This window comes from Manis javanica, chromosome 6 (assembly GCF_040802235.1).
Source record: "Manis javanica isolate MJ-LG chromosome 6, MJ_LKY, whole genome shotgun sequence".
Classification (NCBI taxonomy): Eukaryota; Metazoa; Chordata; class Mammalia; order Pholidota; family Manidae; genus Manis; species Manis javanica.
In genome coordinates, this window is record NC_133161.1 from 2,215,298 (window position 1) to 2,238,331 (window position 23,034).

At 41.0% G+C, this 23,034-nt stretch overlaps 1 protein-coding gene across 3 annotated transcripts in view; it reads right to left on the minus strand.

The window, feature by feature from the left end:
* The window catches only part of RBM33 (RNA binding motif protein 33), a 112,898-nt gene that overhangs the window by 70,706 nt on the left and 19,158 nt on the right, over positions 1 to 23,034 (minus strand). For all 3 annotated transcript variants that reach the window (XM_073238147.1, XM_073238146.1, XM_073238145.1), the window contains exons 4-7: positions 22,796 to 22,872; positions 20,615 to 20,927; positions 7,499 to 7,670; positions 1,956 to 2,164 (exon numbers count right to left, since the gene is read on the minus strand). In XM_073238147.1, coding sequence (XP_073094248.1) covers positions 1,956 to 2,164; positions 7,499 to 7,670; positions 20,615 to 20,927; positions 22,796 to 22,872 — 771 coding nt within the window. The remainder of the gene's footprint in view (positions 1 to 1,955; positions 2,165 to 7,498; positions 7,671 to 20,614; positions 20,928 to 22,795; positions 22,873 to 23,034) is intronic.

A 23,034-nucleotide genomic window follows, 5' to 3' on the forward strand; every position in this document is an offset into this window, starting at 1 on the left:
GAGGTACCAGCAACTAGGGGACACTTTGAGGAACTTAGAGCAAGAGGTTAGGGCTAAGACTCAGTATCGCGCAGAGACAGGAGATGGTGGAATGGACAATGCTGCCAAGTGGGAACTTCAACTAAAAGGAGGGCAGAGAACAAATCCCTGAGAATAATGCGGCTAAAGAAAAAGGAGAAGAGGGGCACTGCCTGTAGAGAAGCACACACACCGAATCTCAGACACACACACACACCCCCAAGAGGCGCTGGCAGAGGAGCTCCCTGGTGGGGCCCTGGCAAGGGCTGCAGAGGAGAGCCGGGACCCTGCAAGCACACTCGGGATGGGGGGCAGGCGCACAGTCCAGGCAGCAGGGGCGACGGAGGAGAAACGGGCAGAGGCGAAGGCGTGAGCAAAGATGATTCCTGCCAGAGCTTTTTGAGAAGTTGAGGACACAGACAGCTCTGGGGTGGGGAGCGATCACGATCAAGAGCATGTTTGATCTGAGGGTGGTCCCAGGTGGGAGGCAGGTTAGGTTCATCTCAGTGTCACCTTTTCAGCAAACCAGTTACCAACCAACCACCAACCAGCAACGGTGAGCACAGAGCTTACAGGCCCAAGGCCCTCATGCTGAGGTGGCCAGCCATGGGCTTCTCCCCAGTTCCCAGGGAGTGCAGACACCAGAACCCCAGGGACTCGGCTCACCGCTGGCAGGGCCCAGGCCAACCTACACTCAAGGAACATTTTGAAAGCGCTCCCAGCCTCTTAGGCCAGCCTCTCTGAAGGAGGCAGGCCAGGCACATATTACATCTTCTTGTGGACAAGACAGAAGAGGGAGTTGAGGGACTTTTCCAGGATCATGGAGTCACAACTGTGCAAAACAGCTCTCCCATGAGGCTGCTCCCCACCAGGGGACCAATATCTCTGAACTGGCTGTTGCCCCTAAGGCAAGCGGAGGCTGAGCGCAGACACGGGACGGGAAAAAAACAAGAACCCGAGGGTCCAGCCCTTCTGCTGCTGGAGATGCGTCAGAATGTAGAGGCCGATGAGCAAACGGCAATTACTCCTCGTCAATCTCTTCAGGCAGCAACCACCCGCCTTCCTGTCTTTAGGTCAAGGCTGGCATTCTCACACAGAGCAGAGGGTCGTTTTTTCTGCTTTGTTATTTCCCAAATGAATGCCCCCTAAAACATTACCTTTCTACACGGAAGCAGTGTAGTTTTCCCTACATTCAGATAAAAAGGTAGGAGGCACACATCGGGTAGACACTATGGACACATATGTGTAATTAAGTAAATGTGCCTATGAAGACTGACCCTGAAAGAAAACTCCATGAAATCCCACAGCTAAAAGGACAAAACAAATCTGTACAATTCCTGTCTTTGCTTCTGAGGTAACTCATCTTTGAAATAACAGGAAATCCAAATGTAATTATACTTGAAATTACTATTCCTAAATCATGAAAAATTTTTATGGGTAGCTTAAGACAATCCGCATTTTCACGGACAGGATATGACAGTCACTCTAAGAGAAACTGATATTAAGGAAAATCCAAGAAAAATATTTTTATAACATAAACCATGACTGCCTAGGTTTAGCTTCCCCCCCTACTGCCTATAAAATAAACCATTCTCCTGTGCAATGAATTCAGCGTTGTTTAAGTCCAGGCCCTCACGAGAAGCACCTCTCTCAGCAGCAGAGAAGAGCTCCTCTGTGGCTCTTGTCACCGGAGGACATGGGGGCTCTCTTTCTTTTCCTTTTCATAGTTATTTTTTTACTGCCCAAATACTAGAGGGCTGAACTTGTAAGACCATATATGCAGTTGTATTACAGACTATAAGGTAACTTTAGCCATTATTCCTATTACTAGACTTTAATTTAGTCAGACAAAGAGGTAACTACAAAGTACACGACCCACAAGCCTGTCGTCATCAGTGCTAATGCTTCCGGCTATCATGGTAAGACTGTGACGTTACCACCACGGGCGGCTGCGTGGCAAGCAGAGCAGGTCTGTGGTCCTTGGCTCTCCCCCTCTCACTGTTCTCTCTTCTCTGGTCTCCCATTCCGCGACACATCATGGAGCCTCCTCTCCTTCCTCCCCGCCTTGAACCATAGCGTCCCTGTTTATGCTGTCGCTCTCTTTCTTCAAATTCAAGCAAGGCGGCTTTGGCTTCTGCGGAAAGCTCTATTCGAAAAGATGCAAATGAGTTAGTTACCTTCAAGTAGCCTAGGCCAGATTTAAAGGGAAAAAACAGGAAAGGAATATGTAACAATGAACTCTGGAAAAGTGAGTGCTTCACCCACAGTAACTAAACCGCAGCAGGAGCAGGCAGGACACACTCAGTGCGCGTGCATCCGCCAGGGAGCTGTTCAAGGGACAGCGCGCTCTTCGCTGGTCATCAAATACGAGAATCTCCTGTAAATATGAAAGCATTTTCTTTTGAGACCGATAAAATGTGCTGAGGAACGCTAAACAGAAGGGGCTGAAGCCCGACTGACCCCACCCTTAAACTGCTGGGCATTCTGAGATCAGTTTCTCCTTCACTGATGGCAGACGGCACTAGTCAGGGCCTGACTCCACCAGTACAATTTTCTAGAAGTATTATTGATACACAGCGGCAAGGAGACTTAAAAAAACCCACAAAAACACAAATCATTGATTGTTCTGATTTAAAAACAAAACTATCATTGAAATCAAATGAACTCAAAGTTAATATCATAAATGTAAAATTCATTTAATACTATTATTTCAAATTTCCAGATTTATGTTTAAAAAAAACCGTGAAGAAAGACTTGTATCCATGCAGTCTGACGTGGAAGTAGCATCAAAGGAGAGCAGAGTCACAGGAGAAACCCTGCAGGTGCCTCTCAGGCCAAGGCTTCAGGAGCGCCTGCAGCAGGACGCCTGCCCTAAGAGACTTTAGCTGGCAAATTATTTTGAATTCCTAAAAGAAAAAAGCTGATTTATTCAAATATGCTTCCTTTATTTTAAAATACCTAAGTTGTAACATATAATTAATAAACATATACCGTCCTAAATTGTCCCTGAATTCTACTGGGAAGCGTTTTCATGCCTTCGTCCACAATGAAGGGTGCACTGTTCACATCACCTGTTTGCCTCCTACCTTGGATTCCATAATCATCTCCAAACCCCCAAAATCTCTAAGCCACACTTCATTTTCTTGAAATTGTGTCTATGGTATACCCCCTTCCGTTCTAATGAATCTAGACCCCATTCAAAAGAAAATTTAATCTCTTCTCAACAAGCAGGCTTTTATTCTAATCTTGACTACATGATTAGTTCACATACACACATTTTATGCAGTGAATCAGCAATTATAGTGGTTCTAAGTGTCAAGATTAATTTCAGTATCCCCAGTAATAAAATGGTTTCAAATGACATCTTTAATCAGCAAGCAAAAATGCTTTCCTCCAATTGAGACAAGCTGTCACAAAAGGTCACCAAAATATGACAGGATGGAAATTACATTTGTAACTTCAACTGAAATGTTAATTTCCCCTTTAAGTGTTCTCTGAACTATGTCCATATTCCAAAGTAAAGAGATAGAGCTCAATGTAACAAAGTCTTACACTGTATTGTCCTTTTCTAATATATCTGCATACAAATAATTTTACACAAGTTGGACTAATACATGAGTATTTATAAAATACAGTTTATTTGGCAAAATAAAAATAACAAATGACAGCCTGAGTTCTTTACAAGGTAACTGAATCAACAAACCTACAAAAACCTTGCAAACACAAGAACCACTGTGTAAACTTAGGACAGTATCCTACTGCTGGCACTAGAATATTGCCCTGTTTAGTACTAGATAGGAAAATTTTTCCCACAGATCCTTTGCCTTAACAAAATTAACTAAGACATTATTTCAGGAGAACATTAAGTGAGCATAAGAATGTTCTTAGGCTAAAGCAACAAAATAGAATGTAACATATTACATGTACCAGTGAAACAACAAATATTGTGAATTGGACACCTACTCACAGACAAAAAAGTAAAAGGCCTAACTGAAGTGACCGCAGGCCTTCATTTAGGGCCTGTACTGTTTCCATGAGAATCTTAGGCCCGCCTCCTGAGATTACCGAACAGGCAGCTCTCAACTTCCACGATGACACTTTGTAGAAATGAGACAAAAGACCCACTTTCTAGAGATGGCATTTGACATTTCCATTCAAAATAAATCACTCCCTTACACGTGCATGTCCTAGAAATCCTTCTCAACTGGGTTCCATGAGAGAACTAAGCCGTTACACCTATGGCATCCTTTGAAGGTCATCCTAAGTATGCACGTCTGTACATCTTGAGATGGGAAACTTGAAAAATAGCCGCATTTTCTGTAAGGCTTCTATAATTCCCTGGATCCCAGATGAGGAAAAAAACTCACTACTTAAGATCTCAGTCTAGATGAAAGCCCAAAATTCTACCTCAAATCTGATCAGAATTCAAACTACAAACCAACAACTGTGTGTTAGGCTCCATAACTGCCAAGACTGTCATAAATATGAACAGTGTACTTCACATTTAAGGATAACAGCACATATTAGAATGTGAAAAAGACAAAAAGCGACCAAAATACCCTCTAGATTCTGAAGAGAACTCTGTATCCCACATATAGACTAAAGGGTGGGAATGGTGAGCTGGGGGCCAGAGCATTGTTTCATTCTTCTTCTTTAAAAGTGGTGTGTTCTCAACCTTAATCAATGGTATTGCAAAATAACTGTTTTTATTTATATTCAAGATGGTAAACAACATCACTTGTCAAGACATACAGACCATGTAAGATGACGTATGGACTCTGGTGGCAAGGTGTCTTAATCCCATTCCAAAGAGTAAGTAAACAGCTTTATACAATGAAATAAATCCAAGTGTGTCTATACAGAACCTGAAACTGATATCACCAGGAGCACACAAATTGGTGAGTGAAAATGGATGGAAATTTCTAGTCTACCAAATACTGTAGCAGCTTCTCTTTCTCACTAAGTATTTTTCTTATTATAAAATTAACCTTTTGTTGGAGGGGGGCAGGGTATTAAGGTAATAGGAAGTGTTTCAGGAAACCAATCTTTAAATGGGAAAAAATATCCTTTCTGTACTGATAATAACCCTAACTTCTCAGTTACTAGAGAACTTGTTTCCAAACACTAAGCTTTCTTAATTTCTTAAATTAGGGCTCACAAATATGGAGCAGAGAAAGATAACTTTTAAGTATCATTTTCACTTATGGTATTATCTAGCAATCACTTTGCTAAATTATCTAGCAATTAATTATCTACCCTATCTAGCAATCAATCACATGTTTCAAGTCTTTTTTTTAATGTTTAAAAGACTGGTAAATGGCCAAATTGTTTAAGCTTACAGCCACTCTGCCTTTAAGGACCTCAGACCCTCCTTCCCCATATTTCAAGGTCCACCCACCTGCCCACCACTAAACCCTTGCAGCCTCTTGTCTCAGGAGGACAGGACTATAAAGCTGCCAGATGCCTTAAGAAGAAAAAAGGAGAAGTGGGAGAGACTCAGCATAAGACCTTAATAAAGGAAGCATAAATGAAAAGAATGAAATGAGGCCAATGTCCTAAAAAGAGATGTAGGAATGAGACCACACAAACCATAAACATAGGAACACTGGATGCTTGGGAACACACTGCCAGAGCTGGAGCTGCAGCAGAATGAAGAGACACAATGACCCTAGCTGAGGGCTGGGAGCAGGCAGGGGCAGACACTTTAAGGGTCAGGGAAGAGTGACCCATGAAATCCACTGTGGCATTTAAAGAGCGTCAGCTGCAGAGGGGAAAGGCTTCCACTCCCAAGCAGGACTGTCAAGCGTTTTCACATCCTCAAACTTGCAGCTATCCCACTTATTATGATTTGATACATCGGGTTCCCCAAACAGTAAAGCTGCAGCCCAGCTACAAAGAGGCAGAAAAGTGAGGTCTCACCACAGCCACCCCCATGAAGCCCCCTCCTGGGTTTGGAAGTTGCTACACTGCTGCCCCTGCCCACTGCCTTCCTTCAGCCAGGGACACTTGCGTTCCCTTGTTCGTCTGTTTCATTTTATCCCAGCCCAAGACAGATGTCTGTTTGAGCAACCTTGTTCTGTAATGTGACCAATTCCTCCTGCTGAAGGACACTTTTTTTTCTCCATCCTCCTGTTTTAAGACCTTTGATTCATCTTCTTCTCAAGCAAGGCCACCTTCAGGTCCTCTTTCTTAAAAACTGATGCTGTCCTGGTTCAGACCAAATAGCACCTTTATACTGTAACTTGAGAACAAGTCTAGGGACACCTTGGGCAAAAAGTAGAAAAGGAGGAAATTGATGGGAGACAAAGTGGAGAGGGCAAAAATCCTAACAATCTCTCCATGAATTTCACTGAGTGAAATAACCTAAGACTGAGTCACTACTGTTAACGTGTGCTTCTTGGGAGCTCAAGTGTCCTCACAAAGAATTCACATCCACCACTTAAGATAATGTTCATGTTATTGCTAAAAGTGGCTGTAAATAATGGTTTTAAGAAGTAATAATGGTAGTAACTAAGGGTTAGCTTTTTTTTTTTATTTTGACCAAGACCAGAGAGGACAGCCCTCTGAACTTCCACCTTCCTGCCCTCCTCATTAGAACACAGCACAGTATCACAGTGATTCTCAAAGCACCAACTCTGGGGCAGCATCAACTGGGAACTCATCAGAAATGCAACCTACTTGGGTCTCACCATAAACCTACCGAACTGGAAAAGCTGGGAGTGAGTCCAGAAATCTGTGTTTCAGTAAGCCTTCTAGGCAATTTTGCTGCTTAAATTTGAGGACCACTGCTTTATTCTTTGCAGTGGACACTGGAAAACAGTCACTATCAGTGATAGGGAGTCAACAGGGAGACATAGTCTCTCTGTTGATCAGCAATAGCCTGCTATAGATCCTTAATAGCAGGGTTTACACAGAATGATATTCAATTGATCATGCCTAAAAACAAGTCACTTACTTTGTCTCATTCAACACAGAGAAGAATGGCATACAGAAAAATAAAATATTAAAAAGATGGTTATAATGATACAAAAAGGTACAAAATTAAACTAGTCTAGTACAAATACAAAAAGGTACAAAATTAAACTAGTCTGGTCCAGAATTAGCCCTGGCAACCTTGTGGATCTCAGGAAGGTCAAATGGCCCCATATCACACCCACACACCTTCCCAGAGCCAGCCAGGAACCACAGGGATTGCATTAGAGTAGGTCTAGGCCATAGACTCCAACAGAAAAACTATTAAAAAAATAAACAATCAAGTATTTTATTCAAACATTTTTAATCCAGAAGACAGTCACTTTTGTAGAATGACTTACGGCACCTTAACTGAGCTCTAACCTCACACAGACCATCCACTCCTGGATGGCACACGTAACCATCTACAAAGTCAACTTTTTTTTAACCTATTTGATTAATGGTAACAGTGCTATGGAGGAAGTTGAAATGGAATGAAGGAGGATGGGAGACAGGCAAAAAAAGTTACCCAGAGTTTCTGGAATGTTTCTTCTCTCTCTCGTTACATCTGAGAGCCTAATAATTGTTCCTTCTTTCCTTTCGGTTTTGAAACGTAACCGTCCAGATTCTTCATCATCATCATCTTCTTCATCTGATTCTTCTTTTACATCCTTCTGCAGTTCCAGAGTTTCCATGCCTCCCTACATTACAGACATAAAACAAAAAGGGAGAGAAAGTGAATGCATATTCTTTTGAACTAAATATTGAAAAATGTCTATCATATATATAAATTGTTCACACTTAAGATTACAGGGCCATATGAGACACTAAACTGATTCCTGGGGAAAATAATCTCAAATATTAAAAATTAATGTTAGAAAAATTTCAAAGTCTGCTTGCAATTAATATATGAAGCCCTCTGTGTTGTTGCTACTCATACTTCTGAGAGAAAAACCCAAGTTCCAAACTCCCTGCCAGACTCAATCTAATCCAGATTCTAGCAAGGTTCCATTTACTAATTAAAGTAACCCGAGAGCTGTTGGTAGCACATAAGGCACCTTGTAACAGACTTTAGATGACAGCACCCTCCCTCCCCTTATGCAGGCTCCACACCTCCTGCAACTCTGCTGCGTCCCCTTTGCCTTCTGCTGTCAGGTAGGAGCTCCAACTCCGCGGCGAGGCTGGTCTGGTTTTTCCAGCCTCTGGGACCTTCCCTTCACCACGCTACCCCCTTTCTACTTCATCTACATCCAGCACTCACTCTTCACTACCTCCAGCTCAGAGTACTGAAACAGCCAAGACTTTTTCTTCTTCAGTCACTTCTTCATACTAAAACCAGCTTTTACCCTATATAAGAATTCCTACAAAAATTTTGCCCAGTCTAGTCCCAACCTCAAAGTAATTTCTTCATCATCAATTTTTTTTGTGCACTCACGTTCCTTTGACACTAGTCACTTTTCACCTTATATTAGGTCTCAGTGATCCACTGTCAGGTACCTATAATGCTAGGTTCATTTAAACACTCTTTGTAAACTTAAAGCAGAATTTGCCTCTTTATTCTCATGATTTGCAATTTTTAAGTGTTCTTTACTCTTAATAGCAACAAAAATGAACTACTTCATTAGAAAACACAAGAAAAAAGATAAACCAACAATAAAATCATTTTGTATTCTTTCCCCAACATTTTCTGTGTAAAAGTATCAACTACATCATATTGTATTGTTATTATCAGTATCATAAACCCTTGAGTAGAGACACACGCTCGGGATCCCCAATGCCTGAAAACAGAATGCCGAAGGCAACTCTAATTGTGTGTCTACCCGCCTTTCAGCATTCCTGTGCTCACCATACTACAGAAGTTTAAAGAACACAAATCTTGGCACTCGGTTGGTTTGATACCATTATTTGTCTTTGAATGTCTAGAACAAAACAAAGTAAGGAACACAGGAGACGGGCCCGGCTAGGCGTGTGCCGCACCACCCTTCAGTCAAAGGCGAACCCGTTTGCCAAGAGCTCTTCCCTACTTTCGCAGCACTACGGACTGGCGCTTCTCAAACTGAATGTCTGCACCCATCACAGGGAATATGTTAAAATGCAGGTTTTGATTCCACAGGGCCAAAGGGGCCTGAGATTCTGCATTTCTCACCAGCTCCACAGACCGAACTGAGCAGCAAGGCCACAGAGGAAGAAATGACATGACTACCAATAATGCAAAGATCGACTGCAACAGTCATTTCTAATTCAACCATTAACAGTAATTAAAATTCAGAGACTTTCCATACAAGTTTAATGTAAAACATGACAACACTGATACGAATATAGTTACTCTGCATCCACACCTCCATCTGAGGACTCTAAGAGAACAAAGTTAAGCTGAAAACTGCTTCCTTGAAACAAATACTACCACCCACCAGAAACAAACAAATCTAGTCTATGACCCACCGATCTCATTCCTAGATATTTACCCAAGAGGAATGGTCATTTATGTTCACATAAAAACCTGTGGGAAAATGTTTACAGCTCTCTTTCAGATCACAAAGCATAGAAATAGTGTGTGAATAGATAAACTGTCACCCATCCACCCATCCAAACCATGGAATGCTCTCTAGCAATAAAAAGGAATGAACTATCGACAGAACTAGGATAAAACCAAAGGCATCTTGCTGGAAAGGTGGCATGCTGCTGTATGATTCCATTTATGACATTCTCAAAGGAATCAGACTGTGCCGGCTGCTGGCGGTTAGGAATGGAAGGAGCTACATGAGCACGAGGCTCCAGAGGACAGCACAAGGTAGTTCTTCAGCATTGGAATGCCCCAGAAAGCAAACCTCTAGTCCAAGCCTCGGGGTCCTGTTAACTCTTCATCTTTATCAAAGATTACACAAGCCAGGGACTGAAACCAAAGAGTGGCCTGGCCCCACCAGCCTCAGCTATAGGCCACTGGGCAACATTCACTGAACTAGACTGGACTTGCTCCTTCAGCCTCTGAAAGAGTTACGACCTCTTATTCTAAACACTGGGCTAGGGAACAAAAAAATACTCCTTTGACCATAAGGTTTATAAAATTAATCTACCTGCCAAAATATTGACTTTCCTGCAGTTTTTAGGCAAATATTATCTAGTAGTCTTGTATTCACAAATAAAATTCCATTGAAGGGCATTACTGGGTAACTTTAAAAAACTGGTTATTCCAAGATTATTAGATTTGTATATAAATCTTTAATTTTATTATAGACATTGCCAAAAATAGTCAAATGTTTGATTTTTAATTATCTTGAAAACCTGAAAGATGTACTTACAATTCTTAACGGGGAGCGCATATGAAAACCATCACGAACGTTCTTTAAAAGTATCCAAGTCCACCAGCCTTATCACATATACATAAAGAGTTAGACATTCTAAGGGAGAGCAAGACCCAGGTTTGTGTATTTTTTTTAAGTTCTCCAGCTAATTCTGAAATTAACCCGTGATCAAACTATGCAAAAATTACAAGAAAAAAAAATTTAGGGACCAATATCCTTCATGAATACAGCCAGAAAACTCTCTATGAAAATAAAAGCATATGAATGAAATCTAGCAAAATGTGAAAAGGAAAATACAACCTGACCAGCTGTTTAACCAGAAATGCAAGGTCGATTCTGCAATAAAAAAGCAATTTAACACATCTTCTAGCACTCCAAAAGCTGTAGATTACCCACCCCCTTAGGTGGAATTTAAGTCCCTCACCAGGCTTAAGGGCAGACAGGACTTAGTGACTAGCTTCCAAAGAACAGAGCCAAGAAAGGGGAAAGACAGGATGTTCAGACTCCTATATATGCGGAACTGGCAAAGGCCACCTCACCACATGATCAAGGATAAGCTGCCAAGGAGCCCCAGGCTCAGCAGTATGACGGGATGACCTTCCTAACTGCTAATCTGTCACTTGTGGCACCAAACCCTTGTGGCCTTCCTTCCAAAAACCCGTAACCCCAGACTGATCTTAAGAAAATACCAGAAGAGCCTAGAATGGAAGGCATTCTATAGCATGCCTGGCCAATACTTCTTTAGACTGTCACGGTTGTCAAACAAAAGACTGACAAACTATCACAGACCAGAGGGGATACAACAATACATGCTGCTCCAGACTGGATTCTGGACAGAAAGAGGACATTAACGGAAAAACTCGAAAAATGGAAATAGCATTAACGGACAAGCTCGCAAACTGGAAATAAAGTCTGGAGTATATATTTTTAAAAAGTCAATTTAATTCACATTAATAACATGAGGGATAAAAGCCACAAGATATATCTCAACAGATGTAGAAAAAGCATTGACAAACTCAACACCCATTTCTGATGTTTAAAAAACAATCTCAGTAAACAAGACATAGAAAACTTCAATTTGATTAAAAAACCACCAGTTGGCTTATATGCCTTACTTGATGAAATACTGAACATTTTCCACACAATCAAAAACAAGGCAAAAACAAATGTGTAGGACGCCCAGAGGTTAATAGGTAAAAGAAAGAAATTAAGGGACATATTAGAAATTAGGAAGTAAACTGTTCCTCTTGTGCTGACAATGAGGCCACCAGTGCGGAGGGCTCAGTGATGTGGGCGGCTGCTGACCCACAGTGCTGTATACCTGAAACCAATCTAAGACTGCATATCAACTATACTTCAATTAAAAAAAAATTAAACTGTGTTTATTAACAGATGTGATTATTATGCTGCTGGTTTTTCCCCAATTTAATTGAAACATACAATGCAAACTTCTTCAAAATCCCAACCAGATTTTTAGTATATTAACAATTAAAGAATTCATATGAAAATTCAAAGGACCTCAAACAACCAAAACAATCCTGAAAACGGCTGGGTTTTACGCTACCTCATACCATCCCACAGCAATGCAGACAGGCTCCTGCCTGGGAACAGACCCGTGCAACCCCTGCCGCCAAGGACTATTAAAAGTCCTGAGGGCAAAGAGTGTTACAAAGAATTTTCAGTCAACACAAGAATAAACAACAACATAATGTAAACTTACACACCAGTCAAGGGCAGAAGGATAAGAAAGTAAAAATATTTTTAAGTACTAAGTTTAAAATTACAGTATGGGACATACAGCTTAAGTAAAAAGAGCAAATAATAAACCACACCAAACAGATGAAACAAAAAAGATAAACTAACCTGGATGAGAGTTTACTTTCTGCACTATGAGAAGATGCACACTGAAAACAACCCCTAGGACATTTCATGTGAGGGATGACAGCAACTAGCAGTCACAGGAGTTAAGGGCAATCTAGTTCTTTGCCTTCAAGTTGAAGGGCCAAAATTGTTAATGATCCTGTATTCCCGTTTATAAAAGCGATTTTGTTCATAGCAAAAATACTTTGTACACTAAAGTGTGAAATAATCCCACCATCTAGAGGTAATCACTATTACCATTTTTGTCTTTATCCATCCCGTCTTTTTTGAGTCATACATTATTTGGATATGCAAAATTATGGGGGAACTTACGGGGAGGAATTCTATGACCTTACTCCTTTCACTTAGCACACCATGAGCCTCTTTCCACGTCCCACAGAGCACACAGGGTGCTGAAGTACTGAAGTCCCCTGGTGAGGTTAGGCCATCACTTAGCTAACTATCCAGAACAATCTACATTGGTTCCATCTATTTTCATGGCCACAAATACCTGGTTCATTTATCTTTGAACATCTTAGATTAACACTGCTTGATAACTTTCTCAAAGTGGAAAAACTGAGCCAAAAGACTTTAAGGCTTCTGACACTGTCAAGAACAGTGAAGGGCCTGCAACCTGACCCTTCCTACAAGCAAGTGGTACATTTCAGGGAGGCTGTGGGAAGACACAAGACTCCCTATCACAGACATGGACAATGTATTACTCTGAACAACAGCAGTGGCGGTTTGTGGCCACGTGAGAAGAGGGCCCGGTGACCCTGCATACAAGGGGCAGTGTTACAGAAGGGAACGTGAGTTTGGGGCTCCCAAGTCAGTTATTACGAGCAGAAAGTGTGACTGCCCCTTCCTCCATAAAAGATACTATGTCTCTCAAAACTGTGCGCTACAGTCAGGAACAAAGATAGCACTCTGTGCACAAAAACATGCAGAGACAGACAGAACCAAGGAAAACTGTCTCCTGGCAGTTGGTATTTCCAAAACGGTCCCCCAACAAAACAAGACTATAACTGACCAATTATTTTGATTTTTGCCAATATTAAAATAAGTTAAAACTCTCAATTTTGTTTTAATGATTGTTTTATTGACAGTATTTTATATACTTGTTGGTCATCTGCTTATCTTTTGGATTGCTTTCTCACATTGCCCTTCTTTCTATAGGGGCACTCATCTGTATATACTGAACAGACTAAACATATTAATCTTACATACTGAATATATCAACTTTACTGAATATATTAACTCCTAGGCTCATATGTAAATAGTCCCAGTGCTGTCATTGGCCTGAACTTGTCTGCAGTGATTAGAGACGTGATCGCTCACTCTTCCTTTATGGCTTGAAAAGGCCCAATGCCAAGAGCAGTGGAGCAGTAATACCACAACATCACAGTGCTCACTTCACCTGACTCCCTAACACACCCTTAGTAATAAAACTCCCCATCTGGGCGGAACAGGTTGTCACCTAATAAAACACTGCATTCGCCAGTGTCTCCCTGGCTTTAGAGGTACAGCCATGTGCCTAAGGCACCCTTCATGAAATGCTTCAGGACCGCTGCCCGGGAACCCTGGGGGATGTCTTCCAAGGGTGGGCCCTTTCAGTCTTCCTGCAACCCACTGCTCTGGGTGTGGGCCATGGTAAAAGCTGCAGCCCAGGAATTGTGCCATGGGAGTCTGGAAGACGCCTGGGTACTTGATCACCTGGTGAGGCCAAAACCGGATCTGAAAATCCCTCTGGAATTTTTTGACATTACTGACAAATAAACTTACAGTGCTTGCCAAGTTACGTGTTTTGCAGGTAAGCTAAAGGCTAACACACCATTATTAAAACATCTTTATCCAATACATTTGCACTTTGGTGTGCGTATGTACGTGTGCACACTTGTATGTTTGGGGTGTTTTTTTTACATTAGAATCTTTAATCAACCTGAGATCCACACTGGTATAAGGTACAAGGGGAGGACCTAACTCCCCCCAAATGACTGACCATTTCTCAGTATGTCTGAGATGCTGTCATATTAACTCACACATGTTATAAGTTCACTTACTTCAAGGCTAGGTCTGATTATTAATGTTCCCCCAAGGATATCTCTCCTTCAATCTCTTCAGAAGACATGGAAAACGGAAGGTAAGATTACCATTGTTTTTATAGTAACCCACTTGTGATTTAATATTTTAATGAATATAGTTCAGGAACCGACATCTGAAGTCTCCAGATCTATGTGACATACTCCATCACTTTCAGAAGGCACCAGGGCAATCGTTAACGCCTGTTGGGATTTTTTTCACAGTAAAATAGTTTTTATCTCCAAAGATCATTTTGAAGATTAAAACCTATAAACCTTTTTTCTCATTCTAAAACAGGCTACAAACACAATACATTATCAAAAAGGAGATACATTATCTAAAATACTGAAAGAATAAATTATAGAAAAACATCAATGAAATTTTCCAACTTCAAAAGACCACACACTAATAAAAAGAACATGAACTAATCTAATGGGCACCGAATGCCCTGGCCTCCCTGTCAACTCATCACCTGGAATGATCCCCACAGCTACTTGTCTGCTCCCCTCCTGGGAGTTTTTTGTCACATGTCTTTTGGCCTCAGTCACCCTTTGCCAGGTCTGATCTTGGCCTGGACCACTTTGTACACAAGGCAGACTGCCACAGTGGACAGCAGGACCCACAAAAGCCTCTGGTCCCCTGGAGCCTTGGTGCAGCAGCTCACCACTCAGAACAGAGCAGTCCCCATCAGGGGAATCATGTCTCAATAACATCTTCTTCAGCTTTGTCCTGGTTCCTTGGGCTGAATGCATTCTTCTGCCACTGGAAAACCTGGGTGCAGTGTTCTTTGTACCATTTTTCTATCTTTTCTCTAAGTTTCAAATTATTTTCAAGTAGCAAGAGAGAAAGCACAAAAAGAAACATCAAATTTAGCTTGCTGGCAGGAGAAAGGACGTGTCTCAGAACGTGTCTACACAGCATATAAGTTCACATGCCCTGTCAGAGCATTACAGGAGGGAAAGGAAAGTGAGTAATGTGGTTCATATACTGAACTTCTAAAGCATTAGCATGAGATCGAAAATAAATGGCCTAAGCCAGTGAAATATCACTTTTCATGATCTTTGGGGAAGAGGGGGGTAAAAGTACTAAGGGCAATAAGTGAGAAAAAATATTAGTAAGGAAAATACGTAAGCAAGTCCTGAGGCTGTAGGCTGATTTGGTGGCTTACACATCCGGCCCAGAGGACCCAAGTTCTAAGGCTGGAAAACAGAAGCTATTAACCCCTCCACATCATACCATACTTGTCCAAATGACACACCAGTATCCCAAGCCTACCTTACCGATTACCTTGTCCATAAAGCCTCAACTCCTCCCCACCCTCAACTCTAAGCCACACACCGGACCACAGGTGTCCCCTCTGTGAGCTTCTGAGGCATGTTTATGAGCCCCTCCTGGGAGGTCTGACTTTTTAAGTTTACAGCACAGCAATCTGCCCACAGGTCTTCTTCTCGCCCCTTCAACAGACTGCACATTCCTTGAGCACAGAAATCAAGCTTCTCCATCATTCTCATTTTCTCAACAGTCAAGACAGCACCTAAATACAGGGAACCTTGTGGTATTTTTTGAATAATGGTCAAAATTAGCTAATGTTAACTAATTTAAAATAATCACAGCACTCTTTTCAAAGCACTAACACATATATCACATTTTCCAAAGATTTCTCCCCACACTCCCACAATACATTTAAAATACTCTTAACACTTCAAAAGTAAGGAGCTATGTGGAAATCACAGCTCCCAGAACACACTGCCCAAAGATTCCGGAAAGCTCAATTTTTACTACACTCATAGTTCAAAGAAGAGAGGTATCAACTTTTCACGAATGCTAAAAAGATGCTTGTTTTAAATCTGGAAGAAAAAAATAATCAACCCTGTGGACTCTTTTTAAAAGAGGAACAAATACCTCTTGGGCTTCAGAGCAAGCCAGGAATCAGTGATGTCACCTAATCCATCTTCAGCAGACATCTTCCTGCTCTTACAGCCTTTGCTGCCCACAAGCCTTTAAGTATTCTTCACTCCAACGGCCATCAAATACCAAACATGGTCTCATATAGCTTTTGGGGTGTTTAAAGCACTTTCCATCTTCGTAACTCAGGCTCAACTGTTTCAGTAAATTTTCCTTGCAGCAACTACCTGACTGAGCAGGAAGCACCAAGCACCAGAGAATGCCCCCTCCCCTACGGGGTGCTGAGCACGCACCCAGTCACTAAGGGCGTCGAACTTGAAGTACCTGATAAACAGATCTTCCTAAAACCAACACTGAGGAAAAGTAATCTCAAAAACAAAGTGTGCATGTGCTCACATCGAGCACAACAGCTCAGCAATGGCAAGGGTGCTAGAATCATGTCCAACGTGAATCATTCGTATGGCTACAGAAAACAAAATTCAAGTTCAACGTTAACTTTATTTTGAAATTCACAATACAATTAGTTTCTCCATCAGCCCTGCTCTGAAAAAGAGGAGTGCTTCGGGTTTTTAAGAAATATAAGGGGTGTTTCAGTAGGTGGGAATCCCTTTAAAAGCACATGGAAAGAAGGATGCAGGACAACTGCAAGAGAAAGAAAGGTTCCTAAAAGTATTAGTACCAAGTCACAAGACGGGACCCTACCCAGGGGAGCTGAACTTCCAGTCGCCGGCCGCTCACTGAGATGGACAGTAGGTGGTTACAAGGCACGCAACCAGAAGAAAACAGGCTACGGAACCTTAACAACTTACTCACTGTGTAGTATATGACACTCCCACTCACAGACCCATAAAAAGCCACCACAGTTAGGGTGACAAACCAGCCTAATTCTCACAAACCGCCTCAGTTCCCAACTGTGTCTCTAAGACTATCTGAACACACTGCACTTTACTTCTAGAAGAAAGTGCTAGCATCCTGTCAGTAAGAGCAACTGTCACTACCCACGTTTTGCTGATGGCAGAACGTCAGGTTTCAGATTCGGCCAGATGAAGCTGATCAGACTTCTTGGCCAGTATGGAGCGATGGAGAACAGCATACAGTACTGAATCCTCACTGGGAAACAGTGTTACCTTTACATAAATATCACTCTGGAAACTCTTTACAGGAAAATGTTTTATGAAATCGCAATCCATGCTAATTTTAAAGGTCCTAAGTAAACTATGATTGAAAGTATAAATCACCTGACAATTTTCTAGTATTTTGAATATTAATACACCACTCTTCCTAATACAAGTGTACACGTTTTTAGGTCACATCTCAATTGATTCTCAAGAACATAACCAAAATTCCCAAGGATCTGCTACTTCCAACTGACAGAGCTGCACTACCAGCTTTTTCATGTGGCCCTGTTTCTTCCTGTTTAAAAAAGTGGCCCTTCCAATTGTACATTTCTGCAGTTTTATGATTTCATTCCCAGTTATACCCAAAATCCCTCCATGCGGTTTTCAGAGAATTCAAACAGACGACACATGCTCACAATAGCATCTCCCAGTGTTCCATTCCAGCTGTAGAGTACCAGTTAACAAACCTTAACTAGAACACAAACCAGCTAAATAAATCATTTAATAAACTGAAAAACCATTGGGACACAAAGGGGTGCAATCGACTCACGTGTTGGTTAGTCCGATAATGAATAATTAATTTGTGCTCACTGACAGCCTAAGTCAGCGAGAGGCCCCCACTGCAGAGCAGAGGAGCATTTCCGCTTCAGCCTATCACTCTCTGCCCGGCCAAAGGAGAACTAACACCGGTCTGCCACCGTGGTAACTATAAAGAAACCAGTCATTTAAATAGGGGCGAAACAAAGAAAAGAATGACCATGGCTATGAAGCTAGATGTACTGAGGTGAGCTGATACTGCCTACAGAAAGACGCTTAACTACTTCACCTCACTTTTAAAGTTTCTAAGTCTTTGTGAAAATACTAGGACATTTACAGAATTCCTAAGCAAAACATTTTTACTTATTAAGATTTTTTTAATTCTGAAAAACATTAATTAATTTTAATGTGGAAAAATACTGAGTATACTGAATTGCCACATTTTTTTCTTTTTAATATCTCAATCTTAGGCCACAAGACATTAGATAATTAAGTTGGCTTTTATACAGCCAGGGGCCTCAATGTGACCTCAAGTTTGACAATGAAACTCAAGAGGGAAATTCTTCATTTTAACTAGAAATTCTTTTTCCAACAAACTCTGGAAGAATACCACAGTGAGAAAAGCCTCCAATGTGGCCATGCCCACTGGCACTGTCAAGCACTTTGCACACTGTGGTGCGTCCCACTAGCTTTCGAGTCCGCAGAAGGCAGGGCCAGCTTCAGGCTTCCCATTCAGCAGCATCTCTGTCCTCAGTGCTGAGGCATCACTGAAGATTTGCTGAACTGCTATACTTACAAGGGAAAAGGACCCAGATACGATTAACCAATCACCGTATCTTACTGACAGGCAGTAAAAACAACTAGGGAATAACTGGGCACATTTTTTAAATATCTTGGCTTAATTTTTAAGAAGCACTTTAAAACATAGCATCCCACTGTAAGATAGTAAACCAGAGCACTTGTCCACACCAGTGAAGGACTTATTACCAAAATTACTGTAGTTAGCAGAAAGCAGCTATGATGCCTTTCACATGACTTATCTACCAAAACTATTTTTTTCATTACTCTATCTACTTAAGAGAAGGTACTCAGAAGAATCATAAAAATAACTACTGAGCAAGGATGCGGAGAAAGGGAAACCCTCCTACACTGCTGGTGGGAATGTAAACTAGTTCAACCATTGTGGAAAGCAGTATGGAGGTTCCTCAAAAAGCTCAAAATAGACATACCATTTGACCCCGAAATTCCACTTCTAGGAATTTATCCTAAGAATGCAGGATCTCAGATTCAAAAAAGATATATGCACCCCTATGTTTACAGCAGCACTATTTACAATAGCCAAGAAATGGAAGCAACCTAAGTGTCCATCAGTAGATGAATGGATAAAGAAGATGTGGTACATACACACAACAGAATATTACTCAGCCATAAGAAGAAAACAAATCCTACCATTTGCAACAACATGGATGGAGCTGGAGGACATTATGCTCAGTGAAATAAGCCAGGCAGAGAAAGACAAATACCAAATGATTTTACTCATCTGTGGAGTATAAGAACAAAACAAAAACTGAAGGAACAAAACAGCAGCAGACTCACAGAACCCAAGAATGCACTAACAGTTACCAAAGGGAAAGGGACTGTGGAGGACGGAGGGACAAGGGAGGGATAAGGGGATTAAGAGGCAATATGACTAGCACACATAATGTAGGGAGGGGCCACAGGGAAAGCAGTACAGCACAGAGAGGACATGTAGTGGCTCTATAGCATCTTGCTATGCTGATGGACAGTGACTGTAATGGGGACTTGACAATGGGGGGAGAATCTAGTAACGAAAATGTTGCTCATGTGATTGTATATTAATGATACCATAATAATAAAAAAACTAACTACTGAGATACATGAAAATCAGGACTGGAACCAAATATTCTGGAGTTTCATGTACACAATTTCTTTCAAAATTACACCTATACATCAATGACCGAAATTAAGCAAATTTTGAACTTTCCCTCAAACACAAGCTTCCTCTGAACATAGACACAGAGATAAAGGCAGACCTATTACCCCTACCTCTGTGCACGCCCAAACCCAAAGCCCCGCTGACACTGCCCATCAGTGTGACCCAGTGTCCTGAAACCCTAACATTCCACTACAACACAGAGGTTACATCCTCCCCACATACTTTTCATTAACTGCTTGTGTTAAGATCTCTTTTAATGATGAATCAACACGACAGCTGAGCAACTGTTCACTAGTACCTTTTTCTTTCTTGACCTACCTACCAAAATCACTTTCTGAAATAAAAATCAGCACAATCGTTGCTTCCTGATTACAGATAACAAGTTATGTGTGACATTTCCAAAACTAACCTCCAATCTCTTTATTCATATTTAGACAGTTCTCAGCTACAAAAAAAGGGTGAATGAACAGGACATCGATCGCTGTGGAATACCAGCACCTAGCAAGATGTCTTCAGCAGGTCGATAATCTTTTCACCTTGGAAGGACTTTATCAGATCTTGTCTAAAGCCTGGATAAAAGCTCTGCATTAAGTACTTCTAACAATTGACAGTGTGTCTCCACCACACAAAGCTGCTCCCTTCCTCAGGGTGCGATCCTCAAGGTCACGATTCTGTGAAGCCTTCCAGATGACAAAGGAGCATTACCTTCAGCCAAACAAGCTGTCAACACAAACTTTGTCATAGCTCAGATAAAGGAACTGGCAGACAGTGATAATAAGGTCTAATTTCCCTCCCTCCCAAGGGAGGGAAATAGATTTCAAATCAGTCTAGAAGCCTATGCCCAGGCAGCCATGTTATCTTTGGCCATACAAAGAAGAAAGACTCACTGTGAATTCATCCAGAGGCTCATTGATCTCGATGTCTAACACCTCGTCACTGTACAGCTGCCCCTCCTCGGGCTCGTCCACATACTCAATGTGCTCTCCTGCCAGCTCCGCATCATGGCCTTCATACTGTCCTTCTTCTGGGTACTCGTGCGCATATAATTCAGAGCCATCGGACTTGTGATAAACAAGTTCATCCTCTCCTTGTTCATACTCGGATTCCTGTTCTCCAGACTGGTCATTAGTGTTGTCAGACAGCTCGAATGATGTCACCATGCCAGATGTGGTATTCAGACTAATTGTGACACCCTGAGAACTAAAGAGAAAAAAATACAAACAAAACTGCCCAATTACAGTACAGCTCACAACCAAATCCTCACATACATTAACTGTTACAAAGACCTGAGCCAGGGCCGGTGAAACGTCCCAGTGACTGACAAATGCTTACTGACTCCGACAGTGACTGCAGACAGAGCTCAGTGTGCCCTACGGAGCCAGCCCGCAGCCTCCTCGCGCACCCAGCAGACCCACTACCATCACATGCAGGTTATGTGACCAAGCGCATGAGATCAGCCAGATGGGGGACTGGCCAAAATCCAGGACCAAAAGCAAACTACTTTTTAATTCCAGAATGAAAACGATGGTTGGTATCTGTTTCCTCAGGTTTCAAACTAAAAATAGTAGTATTACTCTATTAATGGAAAATCATAAATGGAATTTTAAGAACAATTTGCTCTTTTTAAAATCTATGATGCAAATCATAAACTCCTATTTGAAAAATCAAAATACTAAAAATCTGTATGAAAATACATTTCAATGTTCAAATAAATAAAATTTATACCAGTCACAAATTCTAAAATGTTAGTTCATAATTTGAGTAAAATGACATTTTAAAACTACAAATTAAATCACAATGCTAATAAACAAGATACCAACAGTTAAAATCACAATTTTACAGATAAATCTAAGTTCACACTAAGTTACACAACCCTAACAGAAACTTAAATATGCCACATAAACTTGAAGACATTACATGGCTAAAAAATCTCTACGATATTTCAAGGGCAACTTAACTAACTTAAAAGATCAAAATACAATGATATCATAGAATGGAATTTGGAAATCTACAATAACTGGCAGCATACATTAATTTAAAGCACCCATAAAAATTACTGTTATGTTACAAAACTGTTACAACTCTATAGCTCAATAATAAATGGTACATATTTGTTAAATGCATTTATAACCAAGAAGTGTCTATATTTTCACAATAAATGTTTCCTCATAAAACTGAAATTACACCACCTACCAGAGAATACTGAGTACACCTCTCCCTCTTCTTATAATAGAGCTGACTCTATCAGCAACAGATACTGACTATTGCTATGAACTGATCATTTGTGTCACCTCCGAATTCATGTGTTGAATCCTGGCTCGCGATGGGATGGTGTCTGGAGATGAAGCCTTTGCGAGGTATTTAAGCCACGAGGGTGAAGCCTCATACATGGGAGTAGTGCCCGTATAAAAGGGACCCAAGACAGCTAGCTCCCTCACTTCCACCATGTGAGGACAAAGCAAAAGGTGCCATCTAGGAACCACAAAGCTGGCCCTCACTAGAACCTGGCCATGCTGGCACCTTCACTTTGGACTTCCCAGCCTTCAAAACTGTGAGAAGTAAATTTCTTTTATTTGTAAGTTTATGGCACTTTGTTATAGCAGCCCAAACTATCACAATTATATTCAGATAATCAAGTAGAGTCTAAAGTACAATCCAAAGGATATTCCAAAATGACAATTCGGTAAGCACACATATTTAAATGAAACTGTCTAAAATAAAAAAAGAAGCATCAACTGCAACCAACAGGATTACAAGTCTGAGGCCACTTCCAACCCCCTCAACCAGTAAAGAGATTTGTGAAAAAATACATAGCTGCTCTGTGTTTTCATAACCTGCACTCAGCACGAGACAACAGAGGTCATTAAATGTCAAGACCAACACTGAGTTTAGATCTATTTACAGAAAAATGTATATGGCTTCTACAAAGAGTTCTATGAATACCCTGTTTCAAGTATAATTATATGTTAAAGATGTAATACATTATCAATGATATTCCATTATAATTATAAATTATATTTACTAACAATTCAGTTAAAAAACATTTTTACTGCACTAATATTGAGTACCTGAAATTTTCTTCATCTTCATTATCGCTCTGTAAAAGATCATCATTTAGTTCTTCATCTGACAAATCAGACTGATTCTAATAAAAATAAGAACTCTAATTAATGCACATCACTTCCATAAAAAGACTTGTTCCAAAAGTGCAATACCTCATTGACCTTATGTTACATCTGCCATCAGAAAGTTTCCGCGGTTTGCTATGACCAGTTAACAACTGAGAGATCCCACAGATCTGGGTAAC